A 13,941-nucleotide genomic window follows, 5' to 3' on the forward strand; every position below is an offset into this window, starting at 1 on the left:
ATGAAAAACAGAAAAATAACGAAGCAATACTCAACTGCTGATGGTAGTAGTTATAGTGTGTTGATGGTGTGGTGGTGGTGGTGATGCTAAAGGGTTGAGGAGAAAGAGGAAATGATGTCGAATATAATTTGAAAATTGCTGTCGTAGCAGATGTAGTAGACTCATGAAAAAGGGAATGTATTAAAGTATTTCTTTAGTTGGTGATATTTTATGTGAGTACGTGTATCTGTAAAACCTTACTACAAAATAGTATTCCCGTGGAAAGGGTTTAGATGAAAGGAACGAAATAAAAAAAAGAAAAAAAGAAAGAAAGAAAGAAAGAAAAGAATTACGTTCGGGTGTAATTCGTCGATGTGAAATATCCTCGACAGTGGGACTGTTACAAAATGAGATAAAATGAAAGAAAGAAAGGATAAAAAAAAGAAGAGAAAGAAAGGGGTTAAAAGAGGTGAAAGAGAAAGAAGAAGGTGATGGCGGTGGTAAAGAAGGAAAAGGGGTAGGAGAAGAAAGAGGGGGCAAGTGGAGAGATGGTAAGAGTGGTGGCAAGCAATTTATCTAAAAGTTAAAGGGGATGGAGGGTACGATGGGGAATGAAGAAAATTAGCGGAAGCCACTCGCGAGAGAGCCATTCGTTATCGAGGCGGCAATAACGCTGTTCGCTTTTTCGCACTGCGCTACCGCGATAAATCTAGCTACGTAATGTTGCTCGAAGCTAGCTAAATGCAACTGCTTCTCAATGGGTTGATGGTGGATAGTAGTAGGAATCGTGATAGCATGAGAATAACGGGAAACCTAAATCCAATTAAAGATTCAAGATGTCGTAAAACATGTTGCGTAGACATTTACCCGTAAATAGTTTAATCTCTAACATTGAACGGATTAAGATGAATAAAGTAATAGTTAATTGAAGATGTATAGAACTTAATAGATTATACGATTAGCGTTTAAATTAATTATCTTACGTCGCAACAATTATTGATTTTAAAATTACATTTTTATGGAACGATTGATTTTTAATTTGTAAGATATTTATGTTTCCTTAGAAATTGGATCGTTTAAAAAAAAAAAATTTTAACAATTTAAACAAGTAGAACATATTTGATGTGTAAAACGTATTTAAATTGTGTAAAAAAGGAATCCCTCAATAGCCCGGGCCTTTTATTCAACCTGTTAACGAGTCGGAAATTTAAATAGAAAGAGGATCGGATAAAATAACAAATATATCTTATGTCGAGTAGAAATTAGATAGACGGTTCGTGACGGTTGGTTGGACTATGCATGGTAACGTGCATGTGGTGACGCAAAACTAGGCCAATTTTGTTTCTACGAAATGACGAGACGCTAGATAATAGAGAATTGGAAACCACGGAGAAAGAGGAACAGAAATAAAGAGAAGTAGAATGAGATCGTTGGGAAGCAAACAATACATGCTTTAGACAATAGAAAAAGTGGTGTATCAGAGTGTACTATTTATTGTATATCTGTGTACTGTTTCGGTCCTCTGCTAACGTCACGCTTTTTGTTTCGAGACATTAGGAAACTTTCGATATCGTATATTACCAAATACTACTCGAAACCCACTTCCACCCTTTTCACCCATCGCAGAGTCCAACAAACTCATTGCAATTTATTTCTGTTACTATAAGAATACAAAAAACTCTTTATTTGTTTTTTCTCGTTTCAAGGTTTAACGAACGAAATAGAAATAGGAATATAGTGTCTGTTATGTATGTATGTGTGTATGTATGTATGCATATATCTGTGTATGTAGCAATGGTTGATAAAAATTAGAAACTTTACAGTACCGGCTTAGCCAGGAAACTCGTTGATATCTTGTTTTATTTCTTTTTTTGGTCACTCTAACAAAGGATTATGTGAGATAAAAAAATAAAATACCGAAATTCGGATGTTTCAGAGTTCTTCCGTTATGTTATGATTTGTTTGTTTGATAATCGTTTTATATATATTTTTCTTTTTACTTTACGCGCACGTTGATAATAATTTTAAATAAGTATAACAAAATCAACGAGGTAAACATGTATTGCAATGGATTAAGAAAGAAAAATCGTTGAAATAGCTGACAAAATTAAGAGAAAAAAAAATGAAAATTGGAAATGATAAGAATGACGCGAAAAAAGAAGATGAACGTTCAAATTATCAAGAAAGTTTTCTCTACGATCTAGAAAACCCCTTAATTCGAAAGAACTTAGAAGCAAGGAGAAGAAAAAACAAGTATAAAAAAGGAAAGAAATAAGAGAAAGAAACGAAATGAGAGAGAAAAACGATGGAATAACAAATCCCTTACCGTTCCAGCTCCAGGATCGGTGATTTTGCAAGGTAAGGTTGCCTTGCCTCCGCTTTGAGCAACGACTTCACTGATTGGTCCCTCGAGAACATCTTCTCCTTTACCTTCGAAACCATTTAATGGTTCGACTACATTCTTAGAACTCGATTCTTGTTGATGCTTCGCATGACTCTCTGAAATAATCAAAAGAAACTCTCTCTGTTATATCTTTTACAATTTCTCATTAAAAAAAAAAAAAAAATAATTTAAACGAGTATTCATAGAATAAAATCATTATAATAATTTTATATTACGAATTCATATGAAATATATATTTTCATAATAATTTATATACATTATTTTTATTATTACTATAATAATTTCTAAAAATATTTTCATCTAATAGTATTTGATCTTATTTTTAAAAACAATAGAAATAAGAATTGTATAATAATTTATATATATTATTTAAAATATTTTATATAATATATTTATAAAAACAATCTTTCATAACATTATATTTAATATTACATTCATAAAAACCGAAAAACAAATATCAAACAAAATTACATCCAACATCCCACAAACATTTTCAACAAAAATTTCATTGTATTATTCATTTCATTTTATTTCATTGCATATTGCACTTGATATAAAAGAAAATCTTACAATAAAAATAAATGAGAAAACTCTACAAAAGAAGATATGAATACGTGTATATCGTTACACAGTGGCTAAGTATTAAGGTCGATTTTCATGGGATGCCTCGATTTGTAGAATAATAAAGAAAAAAAGAATAAGAAGTTTTTAACGACGCTATGGTAAAAGCGAGACCAACTCGTCTCACTTGGAGATTAATGCCGGTACCATCGCGACGATAACGCATAACCGGGCCGTACTCTAAGTGGCTTAAGTGAATAACTTAGTCACGGCAATTACGAGGGTCTGCCCGCTACGTTTGCCAGGGTACTACCAAGTACTCCCGAAGCTGAATTTCCGTGGAGATTCAACTAGAAACTCTCCTCTGTATCCCCCTCCCCCACCCCCTTATACTTCTACAACATCACCCCCCTCGAACCGACTATCAACTCTTTCGCCACCCCTTCTTCTTCACCCAGTTTTCCATTTTCCTCTATCTTTCTTTCTTATTTTAACGAAACTCAACATTTACTCCTCGTTCTCGCGTTTACACAAAATAGTTGCTTCCCATAGTATAAAAACATGAATTTAATTAGACCCTTCTTAAAAATAAAAAGTGTAGTATACTTTTTAATCCTTTAGGCATTGTTTGTTTTTTCATTTTCTCTTTTTAAAGGTTAACGTTGAACAAAGTTTAAAACCGTGTCCTCTGGTAGAACTTTTTTTACCCTCTTGCTTGGTTTTTCATGACCTTTTTCATTCTGTTCTTTTTTCTTTTTTTTTTTAAATATTTTTTCGTTAGTAAATTAAATCATTATCGTACGCTCTCGTTATTTCAGTGTTTATATTTAATCATTCGAAAAGCATTGATATTGGTAATTGATTTATATTTTCATATTATATAAAACATAAATTTAATTTTAAAAAATCGTATCGCGAACTTTTCGGGCAACAACCTCCAATAAAAGTGGGATTTATTCTATAGAAAATATTATTCATCTGTGTTGGTTTTTTAAAACAATGTAGTACTTCTCAATCCTTTAACTTGAATTTTTACAAAATAAATATTCTATAAAGTTTTCCGGTACCAATTAGGAACGTTGAAACCTTGAGGAGTGCAAATATTTCGTATGCGACGATCAAACGTTGAATTATATTTTAGTACTTAAAAAAAAAGGAAGAAAGAGAAAGTAATAAAGAAAGGAAGGAGAGAGAGAAAGAGAGAGAGAGAGAGAGAGAGAGAGAAAAGAATGAGTTGCGAGTGAGAGAAATGTTTGTTAAAAAAGTTGAACTCTCTTAATTAATTCGAACTTTCTGTAACGTTTAATGCTTCGTTAAATTCCCTTTGATACGATATAAAAGGGTGTATCGTTATTTAAATACAAACTACATTTTGATATAACATTATAATCGTACCATTCGCTAAACAAAAAATAAATAACGAGTAAAATGTTACATTTTATTGGTAAAGAAAAGAAAAGAAAAAAAAGAAGAAAAATATCGAATAAAGAAAATTGACAAAATCTGCTTTAATCAAGTTAAGCCAATTAAATGTTCATTAATTTACGTTGACATTTTTTTCCTTTTTTTCTATCTTTGTCATTAAATTAAAACGAAATCTTACAGTTTCTGTTTATTGAATTGTTAAATAAATAAATCTCTTCTTCTTATTGGTATAAAAACGAATTGGATCTCAATCGATTAACTTCTCATCCATAGTTGTACTTTTTGTTGGAGTATATTTAAAAAAAAAAAAAAATATTAAAAGTTTTTTAGTTTTCTACTAAGGAAAAAAAAAGAAAAGAAATATATAGTCAATGGAATTCGGACCCTTCAGTTATGTAAAATCCTGAAAATTGGTAAAACGATTAGCGTCGAAAGCCGAAATTCAAGATTAATTTCGAGTAACTTTGAAAAGTTTAGTTCGATATGGGGATTCGGGGGGTCACAGGGAGGGTCGTAAAATGGTCGAGTAAAATACCGAATGGCATTCGTTTAATTAAATTTTTAATTAGATCGAAGGGGCTCGCCAACGACGAAAACGAAAACGAAAACTACGACAACGACGACGACGACGACGACGACGACGACGAAGGCTACAGCTACGATCGCCATTGTGACGACCTAAATTCGAAAAATTCTACTTTTTAAAAAATAAAAATGATTACAGAAAAAAAAGAAAAGAGCGAATGGACAAGAATAAAAAAGTAAAAGCTCGTCGTTCTGATTTCGTGGAATAAGCTCAACGTTGTTACAAAAAAAAAAATGGACGTTTATTTCTTTTCTTTTTTCTTTATAATAAAAGAATATTTATTATATATATATATATAAATGTAAAAAGATAAAACTAAAATGGAAAACTGAATATTGAAAATAATCCAAAAATGTTGAAAAAAGAAACATAAAAATAAATATGCGAAAAAAATTTTGTATAAGGGGGTGGTGGAAGGAGAAGCAAGGAGGACGATTTATCAACGAGTTCCTATTTTTTTCTCTTTTTTTTTTTTTTTAAATCTAATCTGATCAGATCTAATCTACCTTTTACGTACTATGTATTATTCGCTGTCTACGAATTTCTATCTCACTAACGAGGTAAAAGTTCTCGTCGGTTCTCGGGCAACGTGATATACCCGGAAATTACTTGTCAGTTATCTATAGCGTTTGAGAAGAAAATTAAGAACGTGTGTGGATGATACGTGATCAACGATTTCGTACAAATAAAAAAAAAAAAAATGAAAAGGAGAAGCGGGAGAAAAGGGGGAAGAAAAGTATAAATAATCGCACTTTAAAATTTAATCAAAATGATAATACCGTTTTTCTTCTTATTACTACTTGATTATCATCATTGATTTGAAAAGGAACAAAAAATTGGAACAAACAATCGCGTAAATTAAAATCTTCAATGTTTTCTATTATACATTCTTGACGATTTAATTATTGGATATACGTCAAAGAGGTGTCAGATCAGTTAAGAAGAATAATAAACGATTTTCAACCTCGTATTTTAAAGAAGTTCTACTAAACTTAGATCAATTAAAAATTTATGGGAGAAGAAAAAAAGGAAAAAAAATGTAATAATAGAAGATATAGATCCCACAAGATTGATATTTAATTTATGTTGTGATTTATTTATTATTTATTATGATTATACGTACCTGTGAAATGAAGATGTATTTCGAGTAGGAGTCCAACCAGGATTAAGAGAGTTTTCATGATGATTCTCGATTGGATAGTGAAATATCAGCGACTGTAATGAAAATAAGACAAAAGTTAAAACACGGTATATATGCAATTAACAATATATATATAGATAAAGATAAACAAAGAGAAAGATATATATATATATTAGGAATAATAAACATTACGTTGTTTTAGATACTTTCAAAAAATGTAGACAGGAACGTATTAATAGCTTTTATTTAGGTTGTTAGCCCCATCGACTTGAAACGCATGATTCGAGTTACGAGTTATTTGAAACTTCAGAAATGGAAAGAGAAAGAGAGGGAGAAAGAGAGAGAGAATGATAGAGATAGTAAAATCGATAAACTTTCGAACTCGCAGAAGCTCGTCTATACGTACTATATGTATCTCTTAGCTTATACATTCCGAGTTAACTACTATAGAGACGGTTTCTATATTCCATTGACATTTACCAACACTATAAATGAAATATATCATCGCAATATGAACTCGACGTGAATTAAGATAAACTCTATAAAAGGCTCGTATTACTTAAGTAATCTTATGAGAATGTTTGCTTTGATAAACTTGTGTTGTTTAACTTGTTACTTTAAAACAATTCTATCAACTGTATTGCTCTACATTTTAATGAATAAGTCTTGATAAATAAAAATGAATACCAAAAACCACTACATTAAAATGAACATTATGATTAAAGATAATTTCTTTAATGGATTGTTGTTATTTAATAATTTTATAGAAATATTTTGTAGAGTAAACTTATATAAATTGTTTTTTTTTTTTTTTGTCAAATTATTACAAATATGTATTTACTGTATTACTATACATACTTACTGTAATACTACTATATGTATTTACTGTAAATTACTACAATATACAATATAATGTTGTTTTACATTATAATAAAAAAGTTCCATTATAAAAAAAAATTGATTAAATAATAACATAGATGGATAAATGAATTGTTAGAGAAATTGTTAATTTCTTAATTATAATAGATAGATAAAAAATATAATAAAAATTATAAAAGGTATTTGAGAATAAAAGGAAGAGTGAATGTAATCATTGAGTATCCGAAACTTGTTCAATTTTTAACTTCGTAATCTTGGTAAAGTAAAGAGACTAGAAGACTAAATAGGGTTGAAAGAGAAAGAAGAGAGTAAGTCAAAGGAAGAAGAATAGCCAGAAAGGTTGATGGTGGAAGGTGGAATGGGAGTTGGCGTGGGTCAAACAAAGGGATTCTCTGTAAATCACACGCGAGGCGTTTCTAACGTGACATTAGCTGGTCTCAACGAAAGAGAATGAAAGAAAGAAAGAGAGAAAGAGAGAAAGAGAGAAAGAGAGAAAGAGAGAAAGAGAGAAAGAGAGAGAAAGAGTGAACCGTACGTAGTAGACAGTGCACCCTTTCCATACCCAGACCTTTTTTGTCCTGAATGCTTTCAAACTAAAGCACCAAAGCTAGCTCTTCTCCACTACGATCGATATGCCTTGAGTACCCAACGGTCCTTCCATTCTTTTTTTTCTTTCGGATAACGTGTTAAGAAGACGAAGAAGAATAAAACTGGTCGATTATTTAACGAGAAGAAATAAATTTTACAACTGTGGTCTTCCTCATTTATTTGGATTTATTATTTGATCAATCATTCGATCTATTATGTAACATTCAGATTTTTTATTTTTATTTTATTTAACTTCTTAATTTTTAATTTTATTTTTTTTTTTCGTTCTTTTGATCGAATATTATTCTTAGCTATAATTTCTTTTAGTAAGCTTAAAGGATTCAATCGGTACGAGATCTTACTCCTGTATTCTCTTTTTACTTTCTTAATCGCGACAAGAAGAAATACTATAACTCGACCCAACTAACGGTGATCCTGTTATACCCTGCATTCTATTTTAATGAAAGAAAAACAACTATCACCGTGGAATGAGATGTTGGATGAATTCAAAATTTGTACTTTACTTTACTTGTTTACAAAATTTCTTTTCTTATCTTTGTACATTTTAACTTAAATATTTCATAAAGTCAGTACAAATGTCACAATATTTCTTAGTAATGTTAATTCAATTAATTTATTTTATTCTACTAACTAGAAATAATAGGACATTCTTTCTGTAATAAATATTTCTGTATTATACAAAATTAACTCAAAATTATACATATATATATTTTTTCTTTTTTTTTCTTACGAACTATGAACAACTTTTGTTATTTTATTCGTAACATAAAAATTGTTATTTAAGTAACGTATTAATATGAGTTTTGGAAAAAAATATATCAATTTTAAATATAAAGTGAACAAATAAAACGTATAGTATGTAAAATTAGATTAAAAGCTCGTAAGAATCTGTTTTCGGTTTATTCAGTAAAGGCACGTGTGCATTACATTGAATACGAATCTGCGGTTAACAGGACCAAACCGTTCGTAAACCCGACATGAGCACCATTCGTTTCGAATGAATACATACGTGAGAGTTTTCAAAGTAAACAGAGTACCTCCAGACCAAACGGTGGTTTTCAATTCCGCTCAGAGACCTCGAGGCATTTTCAAACCTCCAACGAAAAAGAGAAGAAAGATGACCTTGCTCGTTAAACGGCAACGTGGTTAACGTCTTGAAAAGCTTATTCCGTTCACATATCACGAAAAACTTGATACATCTAAATCCCATTTTCAGTTTCATGTTATATTCATCTTTCAAAGAACAAAAAAAAATACATTTCTAATGGTTCCAAATATTTTTTCTTCCAATCATTTATTATATTTACAATAATGTATTATTCTAAATAGGTTATTTTTCATTTAGAATTAATTATGTATTAGTTAAATAATTAGAATACGTAAGCATGACAAAATCAACCAAGATTATCATAAGATTAGAAAGAGAAATCAATTTTTCTTATTTTTGTGTAATATTTCTCTTTAATTTTCGAAATTGTGCTCCGAGGTTCATTGAAAAAATAAAAACTTTCTACAATGAGCTAACAAATGAATAATTTTGAACAAAATAAAATTGATTGTTTTCCACAAAAATTTTGTTTAAAAAGAAAAAAGAAAATTAAATACTTTTTAATAAATGCCTTTCACGTGAATAAGCGACTATTTAAAAATAATTAAAATAATAATCAGTAAGTGTAAAAAGTGGTTATTATTTTGTGGGGTGCAAAGAGAAATAAAAACCGAAACGGACGGACACAGATGCAGATAATATAATAATAATTTATTTAATATGTTAATTAAATATGTAAAGCGGCATTTACAGAAATGACGTTGGTGCAGATAACAGAATACAGAAGAATAACAAACAGACGAAGACAGACTAGCTAACTTGGACTTTCTTACTTACTTACTTTCATATATTTATACGGAAAATGAACTACGCCCTTTTGGAGAGGGGAAAAAATGAATCTCATTGGCCTCTAGTATCACTGGTGGTGGGGCCTTTCAATACACATCGGAAAGATTGCAGGGTTTGGTTTAATAAGGATTAATATCGGATTTCAAAAGGGAATTTAAATAAATGAAAAAATAAAGGAAATAAAATGAAAGGACAGAAAATCAAAAATAAAACTTATCATTCACAAAAGGAAAGGAAATTAAAATATGTAACATTATAAGACTTATTGTCTAAAATCTCGTGCATTATATCAATAATCAGTTTGTGTATACGTAATATGAACATACATCAAGTAATTGAAAAACGGTCAGGCAAAATAAAGAAAGTGTAGATATCATATTATAAATTTTGCAAGAACAATAGGAACAATTCCGGTGGTATAAGCGATTCGTTTCCGGTCAGGAATCCTTTTAAATATTTAACAGGACGTCCGAAAGCAATCGCGTGTTCCGTCGAACGGCAAACCTCGTAGTTCGTCGTCGTTAGACCACTGTTGAAAGCACGCGAGGATTACACGAATGTTACTGATGGAATTTATATGTTTCCAAACGTATCGATTTCTTAAATACTTATATTTTCTATTCTCAATTATTTTTATCCTTTTTGTTATTTCTATCTTTTTTTTTAGTTTTACATCTAAATGAATAAATTAAATAATTAAATGTAAAAGAAAAAAAAAACAATCTTCAAAGCCAGACTCGACACAATCCCACGAGACGAAATAATTTTCTTTGTTTAATTACGAATTTGATATAACGCGAGACAAATTATCCGCGAATATAATAGAAACGTCCCTATTAAATACCCCATTTCCATTAACTAATTATTTTTTAAACGAATTATATTGTTGGGAGAGAAAATCTCATGATCGTTTCCAATTCAAAACGATTATAACAATAAATGAGATTCGCCGTAAAATATAATATCCGTTTCATATGTATGACGAATGACATTATACGATTATTTATGAAACAAGTCGCATTTCTAATGCATCGTATTCCCACGAAATATTATACACCTCGTCCATGCATTTACATGATTACGGAATGATCCTAGCTGATTCTGACATAGCTGACAGAAATGGATCATATATGCGTATATAGAATAATTCGAATAAAATTAATAATTATAATACTCTAATAAATGTAATAATAATAATAATAATAATAATAATAATAATAATAATAATAATTAACAGTTACGCGTTTTAAATAGTCGACGTGTTGTTGACGTCGTCACTTATCGGAATACTTAATATTAATAATTTAACGCGCTCGTTTAAACGTCCCTATATAATACAATTTTATCCTTCTGTATAGAAAGAAAAATCATAATATAATAATGATAATAATAATAATAATAATAATAATAATAATAATAATAATAATAATAATAATAATAATAATTCGAGTGTTAACTTACAATAAATCGTCAATTACGTTCAGTCGGCGCCAGTTCTCCGTTGAAATTTAATTTAAGGTTTTTTTTTTATTTTTATTCTTTTCTTTATTCTCTGTTTTTTTTTCTTTTTCTTTTTTTTAAGAGAGAGAAAGAACGAAAAGTCTCGCAGTAAATCGTTGAATCGTTACTACTAGCCTCGCGTTCCAGTTTCTTTCTTGCGCGATGAGTCGTAATTCGTGGAAAATGCGAAACAATTTCGCGGTGTACGAGTAGTACCTACTACCATCATCACCACCACCACCACCACCCACACCCACACCTACACCTACACCTTAAAATACCGCTAGACGAGAGACGAGCTTTTATTATTTCTCTTGGTGTGACGTGGCACGAAGCATGACATGGACGAACCTTTTCGGTGCGGAATCTCATCGTTGTCTCTCTCTCTCTCATTTTTTTTCTCTCACTTTTTTTCTTTCTTTTTCTCTCTGTCTACCTCTTTTTTTTTATCACATTGCTCCTTTCCGCGTTATTCGGCCAAGCGCGAAATTAAGAAATATTTTCCACTTTTTTTTCTTTTTTTTTTTTCACCTGTCCACTTTCTGATGCTTATCCTTGTCACACTTTTCTTCTTTCTATTTTTTTTCCTTTTTTTTTTTACCACCCTAACCCTCTTTTTCTTTTTTCTTTCTTTTTCTTTTCTATTCTCCTGTTGTTTCTGATATAAAGTATACTTTGACTATGACTTCAACTTTTGACAGATGTTATTTTTTACTTTTCCTTTTTTCTTTTCTGTTTTAGTAAAAAAAAAAAAAGATTTTATTATTGTTCAAATGCATAGGTTTGAACAGTTCGCGAACTGATTTGGATTTAATTGAAATGCATGGTTTTTTCTTTCTTTCTTATTTGTCACGAGAGAAATATTTCCGATCGTTTTTAAAAGTATGATTGATAGCTCCTAGATTTCATTTCTTTTATATTTCCTTTTTTCTTCTTTTTTTTACGATGAGAAAAAGAACACTCGGAGTTATTTTTACTGAATTGTTAAACTTTTAAGATTTTATATGGATGAGATATGAGTTATTCAAGTATTCACGTTAACCTGAACAAAGAGACATATATTTCTGATTTCTTTTTATAAATAGATTTAATATTTACGACTTTTAATTTATTGCATTGAAGTAGAAATTATTCCGTAACTTGTAATAATAATTTCAAAATTAAAAGAATTATTTTATAGTTCACATACGTTAAATTAATTATAATACGAACTCCAAATATATAAATAAACAAATAAATCGATTACCAAATATTATATTAAAATTAACAATTTCAAATTTCTATTTAATTCGTGATAGAAAAAAAAGAAATAAAAAAAACATTAATTTAAATCCCAGCATTAAAATTACAATAATTTGTTTATGGACATACATTGAATAAAAAAAAGAAAATTATAGGTAAGGACGATAAAATTTGTAAATCGATCATACGAATGAATATGACGAATAATTTCGAAACATTTCTCGATTACAGGTAAAACTCGGAAAACTTTCCTTTTGGAATATGCGTCAGAAAAAGAGTGAGATGGGTAGTGGTGATGGTGGTGGCTCGTTTGGTAGTCGACCTTTATTCGAGCGTTTTACTACTACTTCGTTGAATCTGATATTTCCCTGGTGCAAAATTTTTGCTATTTATGAGGAGCCGAGGTTCAGAAGCGTCGTCCCACGAGACTCGCCCCGAAATTACGATGAATGTGACACCTTCCGTTTCCGCAGTAGTCTGTAAGCCCCCCGCCTCCTTTTCACAACCACCACCACCACCACCCACTACACACCCCACTCCTCTAACCACGTAGTCACCATCCCTACAACCTCATCCCAATTTCCATTCCAATTCTTTGTATCATATTCCTACTCGTTTATTCCTGCAATACAAGCTATTTTGTTCGTCCTGCGAATTATGATATAATTATTAAAAGTATGCATGCAATTAGTAAATATCCATTTCTATGTATTTTCTTTATTTCTTTCTTTTTTTTTTCATATATATAAACACGTTGGATTATTGTGAAAGAAAGTTTATATTGATAGTATAAATATATGTATTTGTATATTAATTTATACGTGCGTACACATATCTTATTTTATTTTTTATTTCCACAAACACTTTTTATTCGATCTAATTCTATAACGTATTTTTTTTATTTAAAAAGTTTCTCGAAGTTTAAAACAAAAATTTATCTAACATTAAGCTCGTATTAAGAATATTAATCGACTCGGATCTTTTTTGTGGAACTTAATACTAAAACTATTAATTTGTTCTCGGAGATTTTACCGATTTGCAAAAAAAAATCTTACGATAAATTAAAAAAAATATATTAACCCCGAGTATCTTGGGTCAATCTGTTACTATTAATGTTATTTTGTAGCTCATAAAGCTTCTGAAAAAAAAAAGAAAAAAAATGAAGAAAAAGAATTAATTGAATATTAAAAATAATTATCGGTCTAAACCTTTCGGGGTAACTTTAAATATACACGTACATACATACAAATATATATATTTTTCTTTCTAACTTTTTCTTCCCATATATTTTTACTCTTTTGTAATTTTAAATTCGTATCTGTTGGTCCGATCTGTTGCCCGTCCGAATTACAGGAGGTTTTTTTTCTATTAATATACGATATACAGAGTAGCGTGTTATCCAGAATTTAAGTTTCCTTCTCCTATCCCTCTCTTCCTCTTACACTTCCCTGACCTCTCTCTCTCTCTCTCTTTCTCTTTCTCTAATTCTATCTCTCTCTTTCTCTTTCTTCTACCTACTAACGAGTTATTTTCCTACGACGCAATATGCTTATGTATAATTTGTCCGATGAAAATCAAAACACGAGTAGCGTGTTACCTTCAAAGAACCGATTTCCACTCTCCTTCTCTCTGGAATTAGTTGGCGAGCAAGTTGAATGTCGAATCGATGAAATTTTACTCTTAACTTCGAATAAATCAAAAGAACTTTAGATTGAATC

General features: G+C 30.1%; 1 protein-coding gene and 1 long non-coding RNA gene across 4 annotated transcripts in view; one reads left to right on the forward strand and one right to left on the reverse strand.

Annotated features, from left to right (window-relative positions):
• Positions 1–13,941, reverse strand: part of LOC107065052 (igLON family member 5) — a 74,629-nt gene that overhangs the window by 17,688 nt on the left and 43,000 nt on the right. For 2 of the 3 annotated variants that reach the window (XM_015318354.2, XM_089179810.1), the window contains 2 exons: positions 6,079–6,170; positions 2,306–2,478 (listed from right to left, as the gene is read on the reverse strand). In XM_015318354.2, the coding sequence (XP_015173840.1) occupies positions 2,306–2,478; positions 6,079–6,136 (231 nt within the window). In that variant the 5' untranslated portion in view covers positions 6,137–6,170. Of the gene's footprint in view, positions 1–2,305; positions 2,479–6,078; positions 6,171–10,942; positions 11,147–13,941 lie in introns of those variants that run through there. The other variant, XM_015318355.2, reaches the window with a different exon arrangement.
• Positions 11,375–13,041, forward strand: LOC149033342 (uncharacterized). Its single transcript, XR_016179026.1, has 2 exons — positions 11,375–12,378; positions 12,455–13,041. It is a non-coding gene; the product is annotated as an uncharacterized LOC149033342 (long non-coding RNA).

Source organism: Polistes dominula, unplaced genomic scaffold (assembly GCF_049000335.1).
Source record: "Polistes dominula isolate Pdom_NZ unplaced genomic scaffold, Pdom_raw_medaka contig_49, whole genome shotgun sequence".
NCBI classification, from domain to species: domain Eukaryota; kingdom Metazoa; phylum Arthropoda; class Insecta; order Hymenoptera; family Vespidae; genus Polistes; species Polistes dominula.